The 21,428-nt window shown below is 38.4% G+C and overlaps 1 protein-coding gene and 1 long non-coding RNA gene across 3 annotated transcripts in view; one reads left to right on the plus strand and one right to left on the minus strand.

The window, feature by feature from the left end:
- The window catches only part of MYO1D (myosin ID), a 381,916-nt gene that overhangs the window by 126,990 nt on the left and 233,498 nt on the right, over nt 1–21,428 (plus strand). For both annotated transcript variants that reach the window (XM_056819463.1, XM_001368007.4), the window contains 7 exons: nt 1,678–1,773; nt 2,319–2,435; nt 3,591–3,794; nt 9,483–9,628; nt 9,708–9,822; nt 14,077–14,247; nt 21,095–21,165. In XM_056819463.1, the coding sequence (XP_056675441.1) occupies nt 1,678–1,773; nt 2,319–2,435; nt 3,591–3,794; nt 9,483–9,628; nt 9,708–9,822; nt 14,077–14,247; nt 21,095–21,165 (920 nt within the window). The remainder of the gene's footprint in view (nt 1–1,677; nt 1,774–2,318; nt 2,436–3,590; nt 3,795–9,482; nt 9,629–9,707; nt 9,823–14,076; nt 14,248–21,094; nt 21,166–21,428) is intronic.
- LOC130457532 (uncharacterized) lies at nt 1,619–2,358 on the minus strand. Its single transcript, XR_008916822.1, has 2 exons — nt 2,231–2,358; nt 1,619–1,809 (listed from the first exon to the last, which is right to left on the minus strand). It is a non-coding gene; the product is annotated as an uncharacterized LOC130457532 (long non-coding RNA).

Genomic DNA, 21,428 nt, shown 5'->3' on the forward strand with positions numbered 1-21,428 from the left:
GTAAAGTGCTCTATGAATGCTAGCTACTGTCCCCATTTTACAGATGAAGAAACAGAGCCTCCAAGAGGTTTAATGACTTGTCCATCATCTTACAACTGAAGTATCAAAACTGAGATTTTTTGTTGAAACCTGACCAACTTCAGGTTTTATATTCTCTTTCTACGAGATGGCCTCTCAGGATCTTGAGCATAGCCTTTCCTAATAGTCACATCTTAGTGGGAACAGGGATACATAAAGCATTTAAGTGCTTGTTATATTCAAAGCACAATAAGAAGAATTTAGGGGTTTTTTTAACCCTTACCTTCCATCTTAAGCAAGGGCTGTTTAAAACAACAATTGGGGTTTAGTGACTTGCCCAGGGTCATACACCTAGGAAGTATCTGAAGCTGGATTTGAACCCAAGATCTTCCATCTCCAGATGTATCTCTCTATCCAATGAAGCACCTAATTGCCCCCAGAATTCAGTTTTAAAGTCTTTTCTAGATTGCATCTGCTATGTATATTATAGATTTGTTTATTATCTGTGTTGCATTTGAGCTTTTGTTGAAAATTCCCCTTGTTTTCAATGTCTTTGGTTTGGGTTCAGTTTTGGTTTTTTTTGCTAGTCTTGAGGTCAGGTGACCTGATTCTCTTTTAAAATTATTTACACCACACGTGGATAATAGTCTCCATTTTGGAAGACATTGAATTCATTTCCCTCCAAGGTGGGGAAAGTTTCATTGTCTAAAAATAGGAAGAATGAAAGAATGAGAGAAAAAAACATTTATTAAGAATTTCTTATTGGCCAGACACTGTTAGGCTCCTAGGATTTAGAAATATGAAATGAGATAATACTTGCCCTCAAAGAGCTTATGTACAAAAAAGAGAGAAACACATACAGGAGAATGTTGGCCAGGGATGGTGAATGGAGCCACTGGACAGGCATTTGTCATGCCCTCTCCTGTAGCAGTCACGGCCATGGGAGGAACCATCCCTGAGGGCAGGCATCATGTTTTTATCTTTTAGAGTGGAAGGAGTTAAGAGTTTGTTTTTTTATTTTTTCATCCAGTACTAGCACAGTGTTTGGACTATACTAAGTGCTTATAAAAGTGTGTGAACTGGCTGACTTATTTGATTCCTCTTCTCAGAGCAAAGGTAGAAAAATGAAGATGAGAGTCAGCAAAGGAATGTGTCACAGGTGTGACTGCAGGGTAGATGGCAAGCTGCCTTGGGTGAATGGCTACCTGAGATGTCTGAAGCAGCTAGATAATGGTGGGGTAGCTGAGTGGGGATTCACTGGCTCGCCAGTCAACAGGTCATCCCCAGGAGAATGTTCCAAAAGTGGAACTTTAATTCCCCTGGGAAGGGGGTTGTGGTCCTTAGAGGTCTGTTCTACAAGGTGCACTACCACATGGGGAGAAGGGGGTCAGCAGGAGGGAGATAGGATGCCCCATGATGTATCACTGGATGGGATGAGAAACATGGTCTGGGACCAGCGAAGCATAGTGATTTCAGAGAGTTGGTACTCCCTAGTCAAGAGAGCCCAGCCCTAGGCAGAGTTGCACAATTCTCATGTTTTATCTAAAGTGCATGAAGCCCCCAGAAATGAGTAAAAGTAAAAATGGCACCAAAGCAGAGCTACTTGACCCTGGCTTTATTTTCAGCCTCGATATTCATTCACTTTTAAACCTTTGCCAGCTGCTTCAAGGGAGTTCTGAGCAGTTGCTGCGTTCTCTTCATCTCCAGAAGGGTCTCTCATCTTACAACTACATCCGTGGAGGAGCTCAGCTGAAGGTGAGCTTTTACTGGCTGCGATTGTCCTAGAAGACACTTAGAATCAAAGGGGGGCTCGAGTTATTCATCAGTCCAGACTTTAGGCAGAAGCATATGTAAATCACCCAAGATAGATGGTTGCCTCATCTATTTTCGAAAACCTCCATGGAGAGAGATCCCATGACTTTTTTTAATCTGCTATACTGTTTTCATCCTGATAGGTTCTTCCTTTGCCTACCTGAAAAGTCTCCTACATTAAGCATAAGTCCCCTTCTGCTAATAAGGACAACAAAAGGAACTCTGTTCCACACTTTGGCTTTTTTAAGCCTGTGATTAAGCCAACCTTTAGCCTTCTCCTCTTCACATGAAACAACTCCTATTCCTTCCCATCTCTTTCATTATCTGATTCTCTCAGAACTCTCCCAGGATAATCAGGCCATGTAGATTGAGGCAGTCACCTATCTTTCACATCACTTACCTCATAGGGCTAAGACATGGGGTGAATTTTGAACTCATGTTCACATCCATGAACCTGGCTGACTTCTGATTTGGGGTTTTGTTCTCAGTCTTCCATCAATGATGCTGCAGATTTCAAAGGAGTAGCAGAAGCCATGAAGGTGATTGGCTTCAAGCCGGAAGAGATTCAAACCGTTTATAAAATTCTGGCTACTATTCTCCATTTGGTGAGTAGGACACCTCCCAACATGTGCCTGCAATGTGGTATGTCAGGAGCTCTTGACTCTACTGTATAGCTCTCCAAAAAAAAACCTGGATTCAGGTCCTGCATTTGATACTGTGAGAGTAAAAATGAATGAGTACTCCAAGTATTTAATTGAACAAAATGGACTTTCTCCAACTTCTGAAGAAACAAGCATGTCTATTGTCTTCTCCGTGGTCATATTGTTTCAATTACAATTTCCACGTTGAAATTTATACAACTTTGGCTTTTCCCAACCCTATAGATTCGAAGCCAACCTTTTAGCATTTTTAAAAAAATTGGTAATTTCCAAATAAAACCTGTATAATTCTGTTATAATAACTGTGGGGAAGATATGAATGATAGAGATATGTTTTTTTTCTTTAAGTACCAACCACCAAAAACTTGTAGATTAAGAGAACTCTTTAGGTGTCATCTCTTTCCTCATGACTTTGAGAAGTTCTTTTCTGACAACAGAGTTATGAATTCTTTATTCTTCACAGTGTTGCTAAGTAATGGCAATCCACATATTTTTTTTTCTTATTCGTTTTCTAAATGTGAAACGTAATTTTATTGGAACAAAGCCTTGGAATATAGTCAAATGCTTCTGAAGTTGGATGTCTCCCTTTGTAGTCCCATCACATTTTTAAGGTTTTATGCAGCTACATCTTCATTATGGCTTTGTATAGCATCAGCAAATTGTTTATTCTGTCATATATCTTCAGTTGATTAAAGGGCTCAGGCACATAAAATGTAGCCTTGTAAATGAGAAACCTCATTAGGTGTCAGTCCTCTTGTGCCTTTCTCCAAGCCCCCAAGCTCCTTCCCATCCCCAGTGCCTGAGGGCTCCAGCCCTGCTTTCACTATTTCTCCTCCTCTATGACCTCTCACCATTGTCATTGCCTGTGGTTTGGTTCTTGTTGCCTGAGTCTTCCTGCCATCTAGCGGCCAGACTAAATGCTACAAGGTGATGACAAGGATTAAAACAGCGTAATGGAATATGATTTGGGGGGTGTCCTCTATCTAGACAAACAAATGCCATTAGAGAATTGGCTCAGCTTAAAATCTAGAAAAATAAATTGGTTTCCAAAACAATGCCAGCTGTCTCTTTTAAGGCACTGTACACATTGTTCTCCCACAGGGGAATCTGAAATTTATAATGGACGGTGATGTCACTCTGATTGAAAATGGCAAAGTTGTGTCCATCATCGCAGATTTACTCTCTACCAAGTCTGAGTTAGTTGAGAAAAGCCTGCTTTACCGGACAGTGGCGACAGGCCGCGATATCATCGACAAGCAGCACACAGAACAGGAAGCCAGCTATGGCCGAGATGCCTTTGCAAAGGTAATTCCATTTGCTTTTCCATGGGCCTCCTTAGTGTTAACCACAGGTTGCGTTCTTAGTTAGATACCATTGGTGAGTTATCATGGTATTCTGGAGATTGTGCTGATACTTTCCTGGCCCTCTTGTGTTAGGAACATTCCATTACACTGAAAAATATTCCAGGTAAGTTCAACCATTTTTATGTGACAACAGATGCCCTCTAGTAAAGTTCCTTGGCAGTCAGATGACTGTTTATTCTTTACATTGAGCAACTGAGCAAAACAATTGCTTTCTCCAGCTTTGTAACATTCCTTGTTTATAGCAGAAGTATTTGCTTGCGTACTGGGGCTGTAGAAAGGTAGACAAGAGTTAAGCCTCAATTCAGCAAGTTATATATGCCATCGCTCCCCAATAGTTCAAATATCTGTCACTTTCTACCAAAAACAAACATACTCTCTAAAAGAAAAGAAAACCTACAACATAGCTCCTGGGAAAGTTCAGGAATTTGAAAGAGGAGAAGGGTATAATCAAAGGCATGTTATATCTCCCTCTTTCTCTTGTATAAAGAACTCCATTAAATTTCTTACAATAAAGTGGGGGGATTCAAATTTGGTAGATTAAGAATATAATTGTAACCATTCACTCAAGAAACATTTATATGACCCCACAGTGTGCAGAACAGAGCACTTAATAGGAGATACAAAGTAGAGCTAAAACATAGTCCTCTGTCATCTTAAAGTCTAACTGACAACTTTTTAAAATTCTAAATGTACAAACAGCAAGTGTCAGACCCCTTGTGGTCCAAAGAGCTATAGTAAGCATGGACTAACAAATATTCTGCCAGAATTTTTAAAAATTATTTCTTGTATAATTTGTTAGGATTGATCTTTACCTCCATTACTTAATTTCATAAGAAATGTCTTATGAAAGAGAAAGAGAGAGAATTAGTAGATGAAATATTATATATTATACACATATATAATATAAATAACATTTGACCTATGCTTAGATAAGGAATGAAAAGCAAGAATGGTATCCCTCATTCTCCTTTATTCCTCTCTCCATTCACCCAGCTCCCATCATAGTTCAAGTCCTCATCAGCTCTCCCCAAGATTATTGCAGTAGCCTCCTAATTGGTCTCCCTGTCTCAAATCACTTCCCATTTCAGTCAATCTTATATGCAGCTCCTGAAGTAATTTCCCTTAATTGTAGGTCTGACTGTGTAATTTTCCTCCTAACTCAACCCTGATGTCTTCCTAGTCTTTATGGGCTCTGATATAAACTCTGCATTTTAAAGCCCAAATAACCTGGCTCTAACCTATCCTTTCTAACTGCATTGGGAATTCCTACCTCTGAACTAGTCAAACTGGCCTTCTCTTTGTTCCTCACAAATGACCCCCCATCTCCCACATATATAGCTGCCCCACATGCCTATAATGTGGGCTCTTCAGACTTTCCTATGACTCATAGAATCCCTCTCTTCTCTAAGATACAGTTCAAACATTGTCTTTTGCTTAGATGTCTTTCCTGATCCCCTCAGTGGCTAGTGGCCTCCCTCCCAAACTACCTTATATTTAAGTACTTTGAATAAATTTATGTTTATTCACTTTACACATGTTGTCTTCTCCACTCCTTTGAATACAGGTGGCTTCTTTGTGCACCCAGTGCCTAGTACAGTGTCTGTGCTAGTCTGAAGCAAATAGTTCATACCTACTTAGTGATTGATTATTTTCAGTACCATGAAAAACAAGAACTAGCATGAAGTTGTGGATAATGGGTTGGCCTCAGTCAGAAAAACCTGGTTTCAGGTCCTACATTTGATACTGTGAGAGTAAAAATGAATGAATACTCCAAGTATTTAAATTTATAGGATTTAATAACAACAAAGTGAGAGAGAAAGGAGTTCCTTCAGCCAAGTGAGCAGAGCACAGAGCCAGAGACCCACACCTGAAGTGCTTTTCCAAAGCCAAAAGCCCCAAAAGCCCCGCAACATAGGCTTCAGCAAAATTTATCTCCCAAACATCAGAACACAAAGTGACAACATAACTTAAATGGGTGCTGAGTAAATGTAGTTCAGATGTATCAAATTTCTATTTGAACATTCCCTCTGTGATCCTTTGGAAGACCAGTCTCTCCAATGGATCATTTTAAAACATAATTAACTTAAAATTTTAAAGATTTTTAACTAAAGGTATATATAATATTACAGTTTCTAAAAGGAAATTACAATAATTTGGGAATAAAAGGAAATTAAAAAGTAAAAGAACAAAACCAATGTTAAGTGCATTGACAAAAAGCCAATTAGGGGGCAGTCCTCTTTGGCATAAGAGTGTACATTCAAAATAAATGCATTCAACCTCTTATAGTTCAAATTTACCATATCTCAAAGTTCACTCTGGATCTTTTCATTCAGTGCATGGTCTCTGCAGGCATTTTTGTGGCACCTTCTCCAAAAAATTCACCTTCTGGATTCTGGGAGAGAGTCTCTTGTTCCAAATTAGGCTCAAATTCAAATCAAAGTTCACAACAATAACATAGTCCCCCTTGAGGAGGATAATAACATCTTCCCCCCAAGGAGGAGGATACAGGGATGTATATAGGAATCACACAGGGATATGTGGTCAAGTCATAAGGCATCAATTATCAAAAACATCAAAGAATCCAAAGAAATTTTCTTAAATAACCTCTGAATAAAATTTAGAATATCAAAAACATGAAAAATTCTAGGGAAAAAGAAAAAATTCATAAATCACAGTAGGTTCTTGTAGCAATCCATGGCTTATAAGCCTGCAATGACAATCACTAACCCAATTTAGCAGTCTTAACTACAGTAAGTTGTCACATCATGAAAAGGAAAAAAAAAACCTAGAAATCTCAAAACAAATGGGAAATAGCATTCTCTGGCTTTTTATTCTTTACTTTCAGGGATAATGGAGTCAGAAAAATCAATGTTATATACTTGATAGAGAGTGTAGTACAAGGAAGTCCTGCATTGATACATGTTAAACAGCCGCAACAATATCAAATTTGCAGAATTTGAGCTGAAGGAACATGAGTAGCCATCCAGTCAAAATTATGTTGCAAAGGCATGTGCTATAACATCCCTGACTAGTGGTCATCTACCTTAGACTTACAGTGAGAAGAAACTCATCCCACATTTAGTTCTAATTGGGAAGTTTCTTCCCCCTGATATCAACCCTAATTTGGGCTTTGAAACTCCTGCCCATTGCTCTTTATTGTGCCCTTGAGGCTAGACAGAACAAATCAAACCCTTCTTCCATGTGCCAGCCTTTCAAATACTTGACCACAGCTATCATATTTTAATATAAGCATTCTCATCTTCAATTTAAACATCCCCAGCTCTATCAAAGGATCCTCATTTGAAATTAACTCAAGGCCTTTCACCATCTTGGTTGTCCTTCTCTAGACATTTTCTAATTTTGTCAATGTGCATCTTAAATTGTGGTGCTCAGAACTGAACACTATACCCCAGATGTGGACTACACAGAAGAGAGTAGAGAAGGTTTATTATGTTCCACTTCCTGAAGGTAAATTCTCTTAATTTAGACAAAGATGTAATGAGCTTTATTGGCTACTCCATCATGCTGATGACTCAAAATGAGCTTGTAGCCCACTAAAATCCCCCAGACCCTTCCCCAGCAAACTACTGTCTTACTGTGCCTCCTACATCCTAGGTCTGTGAGCTCTAGGCATTTTTGAACCCAAGTGGGTGACTTTACATTCATCTCTATGAATTTCATCTCAATAGACTTATCCCAGTGACTACATTATCTAAATTGAATTGCAAACTCCACCTTCACCCCCAAAATAATTGCACAATTATTTCTGAGACTTAATGGGATCTAAACCATTAGTAAAATATAGATATGGATGGATACATACCCTTTTACATTGCCTTTTTCTTTTGAATAAGATATATCCATCCTGTATTTAAGTCATGGATTACATCCCACCAAGACCTGGAAATCCCTTTGAGATCAATTCTCTCCCTGCATTAAGACCTCTTTCTTCTTGCTTATTATTTCAAGTCAGATACTGATTCTGCCATTCAAGATGCTAAGTATCCCTTCCTTATATCATTTGGAAATTTGAGGGTTGTGTTGACTTTGCCATTATCCAAATTGCTAATAAAAATGTTAAACAGCCCAAGACCCAGCAGAGATCTCTTCTGTATTCCATTGGAAACTTCCTGCCAAGTTAACTTTGAACTGTTAATTGGTTATTCTGAATTTGATCAGGTTTCGAGTTGTAAATATATCTAGTTGTATTATCTTCTAGTTCATGTCTCCTACATTTACCTAAGAGAATTACATGAGATACTTTATCAAATGCTTTACTAAAAATATAAGTAAACTCTCTCTATAGTATTTTCCTAATCTATTAGTAACTAACCCGCCAAAAAAAGGAAGTAACATTAGTCTGATGTGACCTGTTCTTGGTGAAGTCATGATCATTCTTTGTAATCCCAACACTTTTTCTCTATGTTCATAAACCATCTTTTTAGTGATCTCTTCTAGAATTGTCCTAGGAGTCCAAATCAAGTTCAATAGCCTATAATATTCAGATGTTTGTCTTTTCCCTTTTTTGGAAATTTGAGACATATGCCCTTCACAAGTCTTACAGTCCATTTCCTGCTTTCCACATTGATTGAGATTTTTAGCCCATTTATAAATTGTTGATGAGTATTTATAACACTACCACTTATTAACTTGACCTCTACACCTAACTTTTTTCCTTAGTTTCAACAGACCAAGTCATATGCCCACCTCCCCCAATTTGGCCCACCCAAGAAGAAAGGTAGATAGATATATTGAATAGAGAACTGGCCTTAAATCCTCAAAGACCTGGATTCCAATTCTGTCTCTGACACATTCTGGCTATGTGACTCTAGGTGAGTCACTTAATCTCTAAGAGTAAAAATAATAAAGAAGTTGATGGCACATTCTAGCTATGTGACCATAGGCAAGTCACTTAACTTTTAGTTATCTAACACTGAAAATTATAGTGAAGTTGATGGCCTGAATTGGCAGAGCATTATCTGAGCATTCATGAGATCATAGATTTAGAGCTAAAATGGATCTTACAGGTCAAGTCTAAGACCTCATTTTATAAAAAAAAAAAAAAAAACTGAGCTCTAGAAAGATTAAGTGATTTGCCATAGGTCACAGAGCAAGTATGTATCAGAGGTGGGACTCTAGGACACACAGATGCAGTTCATCTATATGTGTATATGTATGTGAGCAAGTATTTATTAAGAGGTTACTGTGTATTATGGGCTAAACACCAAGGAGGAAAAGAAAGGCAAAAACATGTTTTCCATCTTCAAGGAACTTTGAAAGGGAAAGCCAAAATGCAAACAGTTCTATCATTTGAGATGTATATATGGTATAAATGAGAAGTCATCTGACAAGGAAGGGATTTCAGACATTCAGGACATGGAGGGTTATATGCCACTCAAAAGAAATAACAGGAAGGCAAGTGGAGTATATTGGGAAAAGGTGAAAGAAGGCAAGAAAAGGTAGAAGGGGGCAGGTAACAAAGGGGGAGAAGCTATGCCCTCTAGTCTATGCTTGAATACACCAAGCTGCAAGGGAACTGTGACTGGGGTTCACAGTTTTGCCATTTATGATGCAAAAAAGACAAGTATTGAGAACTAGCCAAGAACTGGCTGTTTTCTTTTCCTCCCAGGCAATCTATGAACGTCTTTTCTGCTGGATTGTCAGCCGCCTCAATGATGTGATTGAGGTAAAGAATTATGACACCATCATCCATGGGAAGAACACAGTTATTGGGGTCTTAGATATCTATGGCTTTGAGATCTTTGACAACAACAGGTGAGTGGAGCAAAGAGATACTCGATTGTGTTTCAGATGTTTGATGCTGGGAAAGATAACTTGTGGCTTTGCTTTCCAGTTTTGAGCAGTTCTGCATCAATTACTGCAATGAGAAACTGCAACAGCTCTTCATTCAGCTGGTTCTGAAGCAAGAGCAGGAGGAATACCAACGGGAAGGGATTCCTTGGAAGCATGTAAGTAAGCTGTGGTTCTACTACATTCCAGACTTTCACACCCAAGAAATAGAAAGACCAAAGGCAGCTAGGTGGCTTAGTTTGAGAGCCAGGCCAAAAGATAGGAGACCCAGGGCAAGTCACTTTACCCCCATTACCTACTCCTTATCTTACTCCTGCCTTGGAACCAATACACAGAATTGATTCCAAAAATGGAAGGTAAGGGTTTTAAAAAAAGGAAGACCACTGCTGAAGAAAAGGGCCAAAATACTCCCACAAAGAGGGGCTTCAGCTGGTGAGGACATCTTTACTTTCTTTCCACTGATTAATATTGGCTCAGTGCCCCATTTTGAGGTTTACTGATTATTACATAATTTAAATTATATATTTTGAATATATAACATATAGCATTATTATTTCTATAAGTTGTACATATAAATTATATAATCTTAATTATATTATTTAAAACTGTAGCCATATGCTGAAGGAAAAAGTTGGCTTCATGATTGGTTAAAGACCTTTGTTCTTCAAATGTCCTCCCTGCTGGGTTATCTAAACAGATTTGTTATCAAGTTAGGAAGTGAAGTGGAATTTTTTTGTCAATATTATTAAGTAACATTAAATGTCCTTTTGGAGGCTACCACCACAACTCCCACCCTCAAGTGAGGTCCCTTGGGTGTCACTTCTTTCCCTAGCTTCAAGGTTCATTGTAGGACCACAGTTCTGAAACTACAGTTCAGAAGCCGCCGTTAATGCATTTACCTTCAGTGGGCAGCCACAGGACACCATTAGCTCAAGACAGAGGCATTCGCTGAAATGGCATCGTACGAACCAGTCACAAAAGATTCCTCCCATGATCCTGGAGTGCATTTTCTCACAAATATACTTAGTGTCATTAAAATGACATGCAGTACATTAGAATAGAGACACACATAGGAAACCCAAGTAGCCAAGCAAAGAAAGCATAGCTCTGGCACTGGGGGACTCTAATTTGTATTCTTACACTGTCCTCACCCAGGGGGAACTCTGGATACAGGATCTCAGCTGGTCCCTCCATTGGACAAACTGCACATGTTTTTCTCCAAAGCTCAATGAGACTTTCAGCCCACTCTCTGCTGAATGAGATATCTGAGCTCAGCTACAAGATGCCATTTCTATTTGAGAGAGGGAGAAAGAAGGAGAAAAATCCTCTTCTCTTCCACCCTGCTTCCCTCTGAAAAAAAAAAACACAAGGGAAAAAGCTGGGCTCTTCCTCTCTCGGCTTCTAAGGATGACTCGTCTTTTTCAATCTGCCATAGCTTATTAAATGCCAATCAGGGTCATGGCTGATCCATCCTCCAGCCAGCCAATGGTTAGCAGCCCTCTAATTCCATCTAGCCCTCTCAAGAACCCTCCAAGTCTGAAAGGGAAGCACACTTCATCACATGTGACATAGCCTCTCAAGGTGTGTATGAGCCACTTGAGGTCCTCCACCCCCCCATCACAGCCCATTAATGCAACTTCTCCAGAGTGGAACCAAAAAACTTTATACCTTTTCTTCTCTGTTGTTTCTTCTTTCATCCTTTCATTTCTCAGGGAGGTTAGAAAAGACTCGGTGGATCAGGAATTCAGCTACCCCTTTCCCTGCTACATATGTAAAGTGCTTCATCAACTACAAAGTTGATGGTCATTGATTTATAGCTAGAAGAGACCTTCAAGGTTATTTAGTCTGACTCCCTCATCTTACAGATGAAAAGACAGAGACCCTCAGGGAACTGACAGGAGTGGTCCCAGGATGCACAGCAAGTAAATAGAAGAAAGGATCTAGGAAAAAGAGGAAACCCTGGCTGCTTCCCTTGATGTCCCCCTCTCTCTCACTATTGTTCCCCTGGAGAATTATCGAGCCCTTTGTTATCTCTGCCAAAGTCAATATTTGAAAGAAAGGTGTTTTAAATCTTCTCTTTGCTTCCCTCCTTGGACTTTCCTGCACAATCTCACACCCTGACTCCTTGTAGTCACTTTGTGGTTAGTTAAAAGAAAAATTTAAGATGCAGATTTTTGTGGAAGATGTAAATTTAGGGGGCACTTGATCAAGAGTTTGCCCAATTATAAATGTACAATTGAAAATGATCCATTGCCACTCTAGGTGGGACCTTCTCTTTTAGGCTGGAATCTATTTTAGGTTTTAGACTCCATATTGAATTTCAGACACAAGGAAACCCAAAGCATGTACCTCTGTAGCATTGCCTGTAATGAGTGCCCAGCCCTTTTCTTAGGGGGAGGCAATGAATTTCATTTTAGCTACTTAGGAAAGAAAATAATCATAAAAATCTCATATTTGTATCATGCTTTATAGTTTTTAAAATCCATTATTTCCTTGGACTCGTGAGTCTAATGATAGAAAACAAGATATGACTAATAATAATAATATTAATAACTGGCATTTACATAACCCTTTATATGCTTTATATAATCCTTTATAAATGTTGTTGCTAATGATGATAATAATGATGCTCTTTAAGAAGGGCCATCTAGGGGGCTTAGTGGCTAGAATGCCAGAGATGAGATGAAAGGTATTAAGTTCAAATTCAACCACAGACATCACTAGTACCCAATTGTGTTTTTCTGTCTTGAAACTGATGCTTAGTATCAATTCTAAGGCAGAAGGTAAGAGTTTTTTAAAAGGGGAGGGAGCTATAGAAATACCAGATATTCTTACTGTTTGTTATTGTTTAGTGGTGCCAAACCCTTCCTGACCCCACCTGGAGTTTTCTTGGCAAAGATATTGGAGTGGTTTCCCATTTCCTTCTCTAATTTTCAAAGCACTTTATAAATATTTTATGTCTCTAGAAGCAGCTAGGTGGTACAATAAATAGAGTGCCTAGCCTGGGGTCAGGAAGACCTGAGTTCAAATTTGACCTTATACATTTACTAGCTGTGTGACCCTGGACCAGTCATGTAACTTGTCTACCTCAGTTTCCTCCATCTGTTAAAATTGAGATAATAATAGTATCTACCTACCAAGATTATTATGAGTATCAAATGATCATGTTCGTAAAACATAGTGCCTGACTATAGTAAGTACTCTATAAATGTTAGCTCTCACTATTATTTTATAGCCATGGAGAACTTTCACAACACCAATCCTAAAAAGTACATGCCAATGTTATTCCCATTTTGCCATTAAGGAAATTGAGACATACAGAGAAGTTAAGTGACTCGGCCAGGGTCACATATCTAGTTCATACCCTGAAGGTCACATCTTCCTGACTCGGTGCATTATAGGTGGTTTTTAGGGTTGTAACTGGCATTTCCATTTTTATATAGGAGAGATTAAGTGACTTGTTCCATAGATAAAGGACTAGAACTCAAAGTCTGACATCTAGCCCTTCTCTTTTTTCACTGTTTAACACTTTGTAGATATATTCAAGGAAGATTTATGGTTCTAACAATGTTTTTTTTTAAATAAGATGATACTTTTACAAGTTTTATCTCTTCAAATCTCTTAATGAATGAGAAAAAGAATCATGACTTCAGAGTAAGTCACCATGTGGATCTATCTTTTTTTGCTTGGGTCCTATATGTACTAAACTTTAGAGAAGTTCAGTTCTACATTTATTCCCAGACTTTAAAAAAACTATCTTGGGGAATCTTAGTGGATATCTCATTGTACATATAAATACCTGAATCCCAGAGAAGTTAAAAGTCTTGGCCAAAGTCACTCAGATCATCAGGAATCAAACTCAGGTCCTTTAATTCCAAATCCAGCATTAGGTGGCACATTAGGTGGCCTGGAGTCAGAAAGACCTAAGTTCAGATTTAACCTCAGATACTTCACTGGCTGTGTGATCCTGGACAAATCACTTAACCTCTGTCTACCTCAGTATCCTTGTTGTGAAGATCAAAATGAGACAATATAGTTAAAGGATTTACCAAGTTGTCTGGCACATAGTAGGTGTTTAATAAGTGCTTGTTCTCATCACCCCTTCCCTCTTGTTTTCACTATTCTACAACACTTCCATCTTCTTAGAACAGAATATTTTCATCTTCATTTAGGCACCAGACCTTGGTAATGAGGTGATGAATTTTGTTGTTTTTGCGTTAAGGTAAACATAAATTCTTATAAATGAATTCCCAGGTGCTTTGGCTACCCCTCTAATTATTTTTTGTTTTGTTCTGCCATTTGCTCATCTGTGCATATGGCTTTATTGGCTCATCAGCTTCCTCTTTTTCTCTTTCCTATTCTTCTATGCCAAAGAACAACTGTAAATCTCTGCACTCTCTTGTATTCTACAGATCGATTATTTTAACAATCAAATCATTGTCGACCTGGTGGAACAGCAGCACAAGGGGATCATCGCCATACTGGATGATGCCTGTGTGAACGTGGGCAAAGTGACCGATGAAATATTCCTGGAAGTCCTTAACACCAAACTAAACAAGCATGCACATTACTCCAGTCGGAAGGTAATATGTTTCCTGAGATTTTCTCTATCCTTTTCATCTGGAACACTTCTTTTGGTTATTGACAACATAAAATGGCTTAATACACTTTACCGGGGGGGTGGGAGGGGAGAGAAGGATGTCCATAAATATCTGCTGTATAATTTGATGCTAGAGATACATTTTTTCTTGATTTGAGGGTTACCAGATCAAGCATCAGAAAATCCAGGAGAGGGAGCTCTTGCCTACTTGGTCCAGCAGAATCCGGGAGTCTGTGGGGGATTGTTTAGAAATCATGATGTAATTTATAACCAATAGGTGCTGGCTTCTTGTCCATGTGACAAGGGTTTGGGTTGGTTGTTTTTTTTTTTTAATTCCTGCATCCCATAGCAGTGTCGGTGAAAATAGCATATGCCCTTGATGCATTACTGGGATGTGAGATTTGGTCCCAACTGCTACCAAATGTGTTGGATTGTAAATGCTGTTCATCCCTGTCATGCTTTAAGCATCCTTTTTCAAAAACAGAAGTATCGCCCTCCAAAGAGGGAAGGACCTTTTCTTCTTTCCCTGCGGGCAGAGAAGAGAAACATCCTCTAAATGTATTTTCTGCACGTTTATACTTGGCTATGAGAACAAATTGCTCTTCTATAATTTGTGGCATATGTTCAATCCAGTTTAAACCCTGTTCTGTAGTTCTCCTAAAGGGAAGCTGAGGAGTGTTAGAAGGGTTTGCTTAGGTTGTATATAATAAACACCACTGAGGAAGACACTCAATTGGGTCACCATTGTGTGCACAAGAGAGCTCTGGGTTATTTCTCCTCTACAAATCTGTTCCTTTGTTCCTGTTATTGGTTCTGCTGTTCTATGATGCAAACAACCTCTGAATCACCTTTATGTCTTCTTACTTCCTTGAGGTACCTGTCTCCATTCTAGAATGACAGCCTCAGAGTCAGGAAGATCTGGGTTCAAATCCCATCAATCACAGACTGAATGGTTGATCTGAGCAAGTCAGGTCATTTCTCAGTACCTTAAACCAGAGGTATCAAATATATGATTAGTGGCCTACAATATTGCCAAGTGTTACCAAAATCTGATTACAATGCAATGGAAATATTTAACAAAATTGAAAAAACAATAAAACATAGATAAACTTAATAGGTGATTTTCTAAGTCAGTATGTGTCTATGGGAGATGTGATATACATTTTGTTGGCCTCTGTTTCTATGAGCTTAACACTACTGCCCTAGACAACTCTTCTCAGATTGTAGTTCTGCATTGGTAAAAGGAATTTCCTTCCTGAGAGTGAGCTAGGCTAAGGAAATCCCAAATCTGCACTGCTCTCCTTCTTCCTAAATCTAAGAGACTGGAAGTTAGCAAATCAGTTAAGAGGCTGCAGCAGTGGAAATGGCAAAGAGAAGCAATGCACGTGATATCATGAAAACAGAATTGATAAAATATGATTAACTGAATGACTGTGGGGAGAAAGGGAGAGGACAAAGATGAAAATGACTAAGGTCACCAAAGATGAATGACTGGGAAAATTCAGAGGCAGCTAGCCATCTAGAGAGACCACTGCACTGGGGTCAGTAAGACCTGAGCTTAAATCTGATTTCAGATGCTTTATTAGTTGTGTGACCTCTGCAAGATGGGGATAATAATAGCACCTACCTCCCAGGGTTATTGTGAGGAGCAAATGAAGCAATATTTATAAAGGGCTTTGCAAACCTTAAAGTGCTATATAAATACTAATATATAAGTTATATAAATATCTGTTTTATACAGGCTATTAGGACTTACAAAAAAAAATCAGCTTCCCTGAAAAAAGACTTTTCCATTTGAGAAATACTGAGTTTCAAGTGTTAGTAGTACATCTAGCTAGAAATGATGTGTAGTCCTGTTGGATATGTTTTGAGTTCAGAGCTGGAAATAAAGATTTCATGATCTTCTTCAGAAAGTTGATAGCTAAAGTAATAGGAATGGGTAACATTAAAGGAGAGAGCAATAGAAAAAAAGAGAGAGGCCAAAGGCAGAATCTTGAGGAGTGTTTGTTTTAAGGAGATTGAAAGAACAAGAGTCTGGAGACCAGACCAGAGAAAACCAGTAAAGGACAATCTCAATGAAAAACAAAGGAAAGGAGAATGTCTCTGAGGAGAGGGCAGCCCACAAGATCAAACTCTGATTCTCTTGATTGTTAGTAAGCTCCCTCCCTCCTCCAATTATCATATATAGATAGTTACATATTGTGCCCCATTCCCCAGTTTTTTAAAAAATTATGTCTATGTCCCAAGCAGTGTGCCCTGCACTTTTTTGGTTATTTCTGTTCTATGATTTCATTGATATAAGGAACTCTGAGAAAATTCCCTCTACTAATGCAAATCAGCTGCTGTTCTACAGCAGTCTGAGACTGCTGCCTAAGGGTACTGGGAGGTTAAGTGGCTTGCCCATAGTAAGATGCTTAATAAATGCGTGTTGAATTGCATTGGATTAGATTGGAAATTCTACTGAGAGGTCAAGAAGGACAAGGGCTTAGAAAAATTGGATTTGAAAATCAGTGATCATTACTGATTTTTTGAAAGAGCAATTCCAGGAGAAAGGTGAGGGATAGAAGCCAAAGTGGAGTATAGATTACCCTTTTCTATCAATCAATAAAGAAGCATTTATTAAACATATTCTATTTGTTAAGGATCCGTGCCAAGTGCTGGAGATACAGAGGAAAAATAAAAATAGTTGCTACCCTTAAGAAGCTTATATTCAAATAGGGGGCAGTAATGTGCAAATAAATAACTACATAGAGGTTATAGGGGGTAAGCTTAGAAAGGAAGGTATTGGACAGGGGAGGGAGGGATCTGTAGAAAGTGATGCTTGAGCTAAGGCTGGAAGGAATTCAAGGATTCTAAGAGGAAGAAATAAAGAGGGCATGGAAGAACAACCAGCTCTAAGGTATAGAGATGGGAAATAGAACATATGGGAAGGGCAGCAAGTGGACAAATATAGAAAGCAAAGAGAGGAATTATATGTAAGAAAACTAGAAAGATTAAAGCACCTTTAAATGCCAAAAAGGGAATTTTACATTTGATCCTCAAAGTAATAGGGAGGCAATTAATACAATGGATAGAGTTCTGAACCAGGAGTCATGAAGATCTGAGTTCAAATCCAACCTCCCACTACAGCAGGTGTAACCATGGACAAGTCACTTAACCACTGCTTTCCTCACTTTGCTCATCAGTAAAATGAGTAATAATAGTAAGTAATCAAATAAAAAAGTATTTGTAAAACATTTAACAAACCTTAACCCACTGTGTGAAAGTGAATTTGTATTACTGTGGTTGTTACTGTTAATAGGGAGCCAAGATGATTACTAAATAGTAGAGCAGATTGGAGAGAGTATTATATGGCCAGATCAAAATTTAACAAAATCTCTTTGGCAGCTATCTGTAGGACAGATTAGAATGGGGAGAAACTTGACTCAGGGAGACCATTTAAAAGGCAATAGCAATCTAGTAATAAGTAATTTATAACATTTACTATGTAACAGACATTGTACTAGGTGCTAAAGATAAATACAAGAGTCTAAAAGTTTGGTTGGATTAGATTATGATTTAAAAGAGACAAAAGACAAGAGAGTTAATGAAGTCGGGGAAGTTTTAGAGTTTCAGTTTTTAGGATAACTTTAGAAAAAGCAGAAATAGTTAATTAAAAGAAAGATTAAAGTTAATTGAAAGCACTCTAGAAGAAATGGGAAAGAATCAGAAAGAGGGTCTAGATGGCCCTCGATCAGGAGAGCCACCTCTTTCTCTGAGCTAGGCTGGAGAAGATGGGCAAAAAGAGATCATTTTTGAGGTGTAGAGAAGAGGAATTGTGGGAGCCAATGACTTCAGCCTTAGTGAAATGCAACCAGAGTTGAAATTATCCGGGAATAAGAGTTAGACTTAAGATTTGATCACAAAATTTGGAAGACAATAACTGTGATTTATCAGATAAGGAGTAAAGATATTAATAAAAGGATTGCCCAACAGCTGTGAAAGGCTAAGTTAGTCAGTCAGACCAACAACATGAAATGGGTTTGAATCAAGGACACATGTGATACCCAGTGGAATCGCGCGTCAGCTATGGGAGAGGTGGGGGGGGGGGGCAGAAAAGAAAATGATCTTTGTTTCCAATGAATAATGTTTGAAAATGACCAAATAAAATAATGTTAAAAAATATTAACAAGTAAGTTAGTCAGTCAGTAAGTATTTATTGAATTCCTACTATGTGCCAAGCATTGTACTAAGCACTGGAGCTACCAAAAAAAAGGCAAAAGTAAGTCACTGCCCTCAAGGAACTCTCAGTCTAATGGGAGAGATAACATGCAAACACATGTACAACAAGCTATAAAGAGGATAAATCAGAAACAATCAGTAGAGGAAAGGCATATCAGCAAATTTTTATGATTCCCAAAAGAACCTCAGTCTTTTATTGTTCCAGTACACCGGAGGCAGAGCAAACTGGAGAGAAAGCAAATTGTAAAGTTTGGGAATTATCAGAGTATGGAAATGGCATTAGGTCAAGCAACTAAAAGATCTGAGTTATACAAACAGGGCTATTTTGTTGCTACTTTATTAAATTTAACATATACTTGAACAAACCACACATGACAGAAGCGCAGACTTCTTATTCATCTTTTTATGCTAGAATGTTTGTTAATGATTGTTAGTTACATGATTTTAAAATGTCTAGAGTGGTAGAAAGTACATCACTGGAATGACTGACCGTGGAATCTGAGATGAATAGACAAGTAAAAGCAGAAAGGAGTTTCCATGTGATTTGGGTTTTTTAAAAGATAATTTAGTTCTAAAAGAATATTTGGATAAGCTTCCTGTTGAATTATTCTTTGATTTTTTGGTTTGTGCCAAGCAGTATTATATGTTTAAGCTGCTACTTAGCTAGAGTCAAGGACAATTTTTTCAGAAGCTGTAGGCTTCCAAATATATATTTCTGGTTCAATGGAAATATCTTGGAGATGACCACAAATGATCTTGTAATCTGTGAAATTGAATGGTTGGGATTTTAAAACATTTGACAATATGGAACTTTTATTTATTGTCCAAAACCACAAGAAGAATCCAAATCCAGACCTTTCAACAAAATCTTGTTCCTTCATATTGGTGAAGGCTACTTTAAATGGTCTGGAGAAAAGACGCATCCTCTTCCAATTCTCAGTTCTCTAAATAAAAGTCTTTTAGTAGACGTGAGTATTATATGTCTCTGATAGCTTTGTGCCTTGGCAGATTAACTGATTCATGGTTTCCTCATTAGTCCCAAGACCAAGGAAGTGAAGCCATTAATAAGAGATAATTACCCAAAGTTTCAGAGACCTCTAACGTTCCATAAAACACATTTACAGATAATAGGAGTTCGTGGTGGGTATGAGTAGGCTTCAGCATATAGCCAAGAAGGAACTGTAAAGAGCAAGATTAAAGGATGTCACCAAGGAATTTTATGACCAGGAATTATGTGGCAAGAGTGAAGGGTTACAGGTAAAGGCAGAGTAGCATATTCCGGTCCTCCAGGGGCTCAAGCTGGTCAGACACACTGACTCCATGTCTCAAGACATACTAGTTAAGTGGCAGGTGATCTCCCAGAGCTGAGAGGAATGTCCAGTCCCCTGCCCTCTCCTGTCAGTGAAAAAGACTTTGGCCCCAACGTGGGCAGGATGGCCATTTCCCACAATGCTACTTCCTTCCCCTTGAAGGGGCTGATTCCCCTTTGGGCCAAAGTTCCAAGCTGAGATTATTCTGCCCCCCTCTCTGTATCTATACCATGCAGGAGAGACCAGCGGACCCCACAATCTCCTGACACAGCAGGGAATTGGGTGGGAAACTGTAGGATGGGCGTAGGGCTCAGAGTTAGTTGTCCCCCTGGGATACCACATGTGTGATTTTGAAAAATAAATCTGTGAGATCTCTGTGACTGCATGTATATTTATGTGTATATGCATGCATATGTACATGGATATGTGTATATGTGCATGCATGGATAGTAAATGGAAGAACTAGAAAAGAATGAAATCAAGGAGCACAAGTTGAGGGATTAGTTTTTAGCAAGAAAGAGAGGAAAAACCCTATGCTTTGGAGATGGTAAGCAAGAAGGAAAGTATTAGTGAAGATACGGAGAGGTTTTGTGATGTAGAGGGAGGTTGAGAGAGGTAATGACATTGATCTCAGTAAAGTAGGAGGTAAGGTCATCTCTAAAAGGATACAAGCAGGAACAGTGAAGTGACTCAGTGGATAGAGAGTCAGGTTTAGAGACAGGAGGTCCTGGGTTCAAATCTGTCCCCAGACACTTTTGAATTGTGTGTCCCTGGGCAAGTCACTTACCCCCGATTGCCTATCCCTTACCTTGGAACCAATATTCAGTATTGATTCTAAGACAGAAGGTAAGGGCTTTTAAAAAAAAGTATATAGGCAGAGCCATAAGGAAAATAAAAAAACATTAAAAGGGCTATTTGAGGGGGGAATTGCTAAGATATTAGTAAAAAATACTGTTAAACAACAGTTAATGCCCAGATGTAATTAGCAATAGCACCCAATTCAAGTGAAGAATTTGTATCTATCTCCAGGGTTCATCAGTTCTAGGACCAGAGATATGATATCCCACAGAAATAGACATGGTTGGCAAGGCAAATATACTAATGAATCAAGGAGTAAGGGATTCTAGAATGCAAGAGCATCATTCCAATAGTCATGAGGAGATGGACCACTGATGGACCAGAAAAATAAGGAGACAAATAGGGAATAAAGGAAATGTTTGTCATTTCAATGTCAGAGTAGCCTGGGTTTTTAAGAAAATGGAAATGTATTCTTTATTAACTGTATCCAATTTTTTTTAGCTCTGTGCCACAGACAAAACCCTAGAGTTTGATCGAGATTTTCGAATTAGGCATTATGCTGGAGATGTCGTGTGAGTATATTTTATTTCTGGAACAACCTTTTTAATGACTTGATATAGAAAATATAGCTAGAGGAAATCTGTTCTAAATTATTCACTTATTCATTATAGTTCCTCATCTTTAAAATTTTAATTGAATTTTTTATTTAATTGCATTTTTTAATTATTCTAGTTTGAATTAGTTGCTAACACTCTATGGGCAGGTACAGATCATGGAGATATGTCTGCAGAGCATTAAGCCATAGGAATTGATGCAATAGTTTGCCAAATTGTAT

The sequence above is a fragment of the Monodelphis domestica genome, chromosome 2 (assembly GCF_027887165.1).
Source record: "Monodelphis domestica isolate mMonDom1 chromosome 2, mMonDom1.pri, whole genome shotgun sequence".
Lineage (NCBI taxonomy): Eukaryota > Metazoa > Chordata > Mammalia > Didelphimorphia > Didelphidae > Monodelphis > Monodelphis domestica.